At 43.4% G+C, this 5,111-nt stretch overlaps 1 protein-coding gene across 1 annotated transcript; it reads left to right on the top strand.

The window, feature by feature from the left end:
• The first annotated feature begins 936 nt into the window (after window positions 1-936).
• Window positions 937-2,280, top strand: LOC129740257 (uncharacterized). The gene has a single exon (XM_055731864.1). It carries the CDS (start codon window positions 1,031-1,033, stop codon window positions 2,231-2,233), a length of 1,203 nt encoding a protein of 400 aa, XP_055587839.1. The 5' UTR covers window positions 937-1,030; the 3' UTR covers window positions 2,234-2,280.
• Window positions 2,281-5,111: the final 2,831 nt, after the last annotated feature.

Below are 5,111 nucleotides of genomic sequence, written 5' to 3'. Positions count from 1 at the left end.
TGTGGCAGTAAAAACAACCAAAAAGTGTTATTGGAGGTGTAAAAATGTATGTAATTTTCATACAAAGCTTGCAGTGGTCCAATGTGAGTTATGTTAATGAGTGTTGTGATATCAAAAAGATGTAATACTATTTTGTATCGGAAACTGATAACATAATCATCTTTATACTCGTCAAGTCTTATAATCAAATAAGGTTACTGTAGTGATTGATAAGTCAGATTATCCATCCATTCCGAGTTTATTACTACGAGCGTAAAGGCACGTGTATTTTTTGGGAATTTTATAAGCGTTTTTTTTTTAGTGGAATCGGACTCTAAAATTTTTTATCTCCGGTTCGTGAGTTAGCTAGAGGCTAGAAGAAAAGTAACGTGGTGAAGTTCAACGCTTCACGTTCGAGCGAACGAAGAAATTAATGCAACACTATCATCAAACATCATCACGGTAGTGTTGTTATTGTTTTGGTTTTGGCAGTCGCAGCTGGCTACTATAATTTTGGGTAATCCAGTTACTATAATCCAACCTGAAGCTTAGCGTGTGTGTGCCTAACTTCAGGCGTTTAACTGCTCGAATGCCTACGGTTTCACTCGCCTCCCTTTAAGAAGATAAAGGTCGACTAGCAGACTTAGTGTTGACAGTTTTTTTTTGATTGGGTTGAGAACAACGAAACGTGGTACCTTCGCCCTTCGCGTTTTCGTTCCGCGCCTAGAGGGTAAAGGGCTGTACTACTCCTAGTGTGAGTGGGTGTTTTCTTTTTACACGTAGTAGTGGTACCTTAGCCTCTTGCTTCTACGTTGGCGCTAGGTTAAAAGGCATCTGCAATAAGTACTCTCGTGCGCATTTGATCGTTGAATCGAACTTAGTCTTTGACCAACAGTTTTGTGACGAAAGCAAGATTTCAGAAAACGAAAATAATCGCTAGCCGGTGGCTAGCTCTGAAACCCCTCCCGGGGGAGATCCCCCCCCGGACGTTGTGTATAGCAGAACACTACCTGAATGGTTTGGTCCCCAAGATGACACTATTATCCTTCAAATGAGCCCAACTGATGGCCACAATCTTCCGAAAAATCCGTTTACCATAAGCAAGTCGGTTCAACATGACGGTGGTAAAATTGAATACGCCAAGACCGAGGCTAAAGGAACAAAATATATCATCAAAGTTCGAGGTCGGAAACTAGCCGAGAAAATCTTTAAACTGGAGACTTTGATTGATGGAACCCCAATCGAAATAACACCCCATCCTCAGTTAAATTTTACTAGATGCGTGGTTACCTGTCATGACGCTATAGACCTTAGCGATAAGGAGCTATTGGACGAGTTAAAAAGCCAAAATGTGACGAACGTTCGGAGAATTACAAGAAAAGTTGAGCAGAAAACATTAAATACAGCCAGTCTCGTACTAACGATTGCTGGCATCGAAAGGCCAGAATATGTTAATTTTGGTCTTCTCCGTATCCCTACACGTCCGTACTATCCTTCACCTATGCTGTGCTTCAAATGCTTAGAGTATGGGCATACAAAACTTAGATGTTCAGGCAACGAAAAGTGTCAAAACTGCTCCCAGGAACACGAAGGAAAATGCCAAAACCCTACTTTCTGTCAGCACTGCAAAAGCGATCATTCTGCATTACACCGACAATGTCCTAGATACATGATGGAAAATCAAATCTGTAAGATGCAAGTTGATCTTAAACTAAGTTTTCCCGAAGCCCGACGACTCTACGAATCCAAACACAAACAACCTTCCTATGCTGCAGTCAGCTCAACAACACCTACCCTGCACGACGAACTCAGAAGAAAAGACCAAGTAATCCAACAGCTGCAGAAAGAAATTGAGGAATTGAAATCAACCTGGAAAAACCTCCAATCAAGTTTCCAGAAGGCAAAAAATTGGATTCAAAGATCCCAAAGTAACGAGAGAAACCGTTCAAAAAGTCAAGAAAGCCGTCATCCATCGACATCAAATCCCATCACAATAACAGTTAACCCGCCGAAACCCGAAAATCCAAATCAACCCAAATCACAGCAAACTTATCGCCCAAGCCGCTCCCTTGCGCCGAACCAAACACAAGTTAACCGCTCAGTGACACCAGTCAAAAGAAATCAAAGCGATGCCCAAAAACAAACTCAACCTCCTCAGAAAAAACAAGCCACCATTCAACCCAGCGTAGAACCAGACAGCGGATCTGAAACGGAAATCCCTATGGAGAGCCAAGAGATGTTTTCCCAAAACTAAACCACCAAGATGTCCAACTTTAATTCAACTCTAACCAGCCAGAATACAACAACAAATTCAGAAATTTTACTTCTACACAGTCTTAGTTCGGTGCCAGCCGCAAATCTGGTTGTTCCAAGTCCTGGTTCACCCGGGGCGTTTGCTGGCACCAGACACCTGTGTAACACACAGGCAAGTACAACAACGCTTAATCAACCCGAAAACAATACCGATGCACCATACCTTTCAGCACCAACGCAACCAATCTCTAATCGACGGCCTGGCAGTAACACACCACCCACAACACCCAGAAGCCGAGCATCAACTAGCGAAGAAACCATCAAAACACCTTCAGAAGTTTTACTTCTAAAAAATCTGGTTGTTCCAAGTCCTGGTTCACCCGGGACGTTTGCTGGCACCAGACACCTGTGTAACACACAGGCAAGTACAGCAGCGTTTAACCAAATCGAAAACAATACCGATGCACCATACCTTTCAGTACCTACCCAACCAACCTCCACAAGACGATCAAATAGTAATACACCATCATCCACACACCGCCACAACACCAGAACAACCAGGATTCGAGATCCCGCTAGCGAGGAAACTCTGGTGTTGCAGTGGAATGTATGCGGCGCCCGCCCACGCAGAACCGAACTACAGCACCTTATCAGCCGGTACGATCCTGTAGTAATCGCCCTTCAAGAACTACGCACATCAAACCTAGACGGGTATGTAAAAAACTATAGCTGGTTTTCAACTCCTAGCGTGTTTCCCCATACATCGAGTGCTGGTCTTGGAGTTCGAAACGGTATCCCGGCTTCTCAAGTCAGCCTAAACACAACTTTGCCCGTGTGTGCAGTTACCATCGAATCCCCCATAAAAGTCACGATCTTATCAGTCTATATCCCAAATAATGAAACCCATGCCTCTTTTAAAACGGAATTCGAGAACATTATCCACTCATTGTCTCACCCCCTACTAATTGTTGGTGATTTCAATGCTCACAGTACCACCTGGGGTGGTAATCGTTCTGACAGTCGTGGGCGACTCATTGAGCAACTCACCGCCGAAAATGCGCTCGTCATTCTGAACTCTTTTGAACACACCTACTTTCACCTCTCCAACGGCACAACCAGTGCAATTGACCTTTCCATGGCTTCTGTTTCAATCTGCAACCGACTCTCGTGGCAAGTAGAAAACGACCTTTGTAGCAGCGACCATTTTCCGATTCGGGTTATGTTTAATATTCCACCAAAAAAGCAAAACAGCCGCCCTCGCTGGCTAGAAAACCAAGCTGACTGGCAGCTGTTCGAAAATACTTTGCTCGAAATACTTCCCCACAATACTACACCCAATTTAACCACAATAACCGAAGCGATTGTCAAATCGGCAGAGGCTAGCATTCCTCGTACTAGTGGAAACTATCACCGTAAAGCCGTACCATGGTGGAACAACCAAGTACAGCAACTGATAAAAGACCGACGACATAAGTTGAGACATTTACGAAATCTTGCACCAGATGATAGAATGCGCGCCGATGCTCTTAAAATGTTCCAAGCCTCCCGCAACGCTGCGCGCCGCGGGATAATGGAAGCCAAAAAAAACAGTTGGGAAAACTTTGTCGCCTCTTTCTCATCAGATACACCGACGTCGATCATGTGGCAAAATTTTAATCGTTTTTCGGGCAAACGAAAACCACCGAGAATAGTACTTGAAATTCCAGGTGGAGTAACAAATGACCATCAAGAAATTGCAGATTTCCTTGGTGACCACTTTCAAAAAATGTCAGACCAACCGCAACTGCCTTTCCCTCCCCCACCGAAAACTAACCGACGAAATCGGAATGACGATTCTGAAATGGGAAGAAAATTTTCTATTCAGGAGTTGTTCGTTGCAACCAAGTCCAAAAAAGGCAAATCCGTTGGACCTGACAATGTCAGCAACGAAATGATCCGACGTCTCCCGATTGCAACAAAAATGCAACTGCTGGACTGCTTCAACGAATTGTGGGAGAACGGAGTTTTTCCACCCTCCTGGAAAGAAGCTATAATTGTACCAATAGCAAAGGCTGGGAAAAACCCAAAAAATGCTGAAAATCACAGACCAATATCACTCACAAGCTGTATCGGTAAAGTAATGGAGCGTATGGTAAACCGAAGGCTTGTTCAGTGGATAGAAGACCGGAAGTTGTGGAGCCCTAACCAGTATGCCTTCAGGAAAGGAAGGGGTGTAGAACAATACCTTACAGATCTGGAAGCCGCGTTGGACACCCCCTTTGAAAATAAACAGCACTCAGAGCTAGCCTTACTCGATCTTAGCAAAGCGTACGATCTGGCACAAAGAGCACCGATACTCACAACTCTAGCTAAATGGGGTATCAGCGGAAATCTGTACAACTTCTTGCAAGACTTTTTAACCAACAGATCATTTAAAGTACTTGTTGGCGGAACTCTTTCTGAACTGAAAACGCAAAGAAATGGAGTACCACAGGGATCAGTCCTTGCTGTTACGCTTTTCTTGATAGCTATGGAGACGCTATTCGTAAAAATTCCTCGTGGAGTGCAATCCTTCATTTATGCTGACGACATAGTTCTATTAGTATCAGGAACACAAGTTAAAAGCATTCGTAAAAAATTGCAAAAAGCTGTAACAAATGTAATCGATTGGGCTGATGGAATTAAATTTAAAATATCATCGGAAAAATCTAATATTCTCCATATTTGCAAAAGAAGACGGCACAAAGAAGTCCCGCCAGTAACGATAGATGGAAAAAATGTCCCGGAAGTAAAAAAAGCGCGAATTCTCGGAGTAACATTTACGAAAACCTTCAACTTTTCCTCTCAAATATTCAAAACCAAAGCAGCACTAGAATCCCGTTTAAACCTTTTGCGTGCGA

This window comes from Uranotaenia lowii, chromosome 1 (genome assembly GCF_029784155.1).
Source record: "Uranotaenia lowii strain MFRU-FL chromosome 1, ASM2978415v1, whole genome shotgun sequence".
Lineage (NCBI taxonomy): Eukaryota > Metazoa > Arthropoda > Insecta > Diptera > Culicidae > Uranotaenia > Uranotaenia lowii.
Note: the sequence above shows the minus strand (reverse complement) of the source record. Positions and strands in the feature narration are given on the sequence as shown.

Coding starts and splice junctions, on each gene's coding strand:
- LOC129740257 (XM_055731864.1), top strand. CDS start 1,031: ATGAGCCCAACTGATGGCCACAATCTTCCGAAAAATCCGTTTACCATA.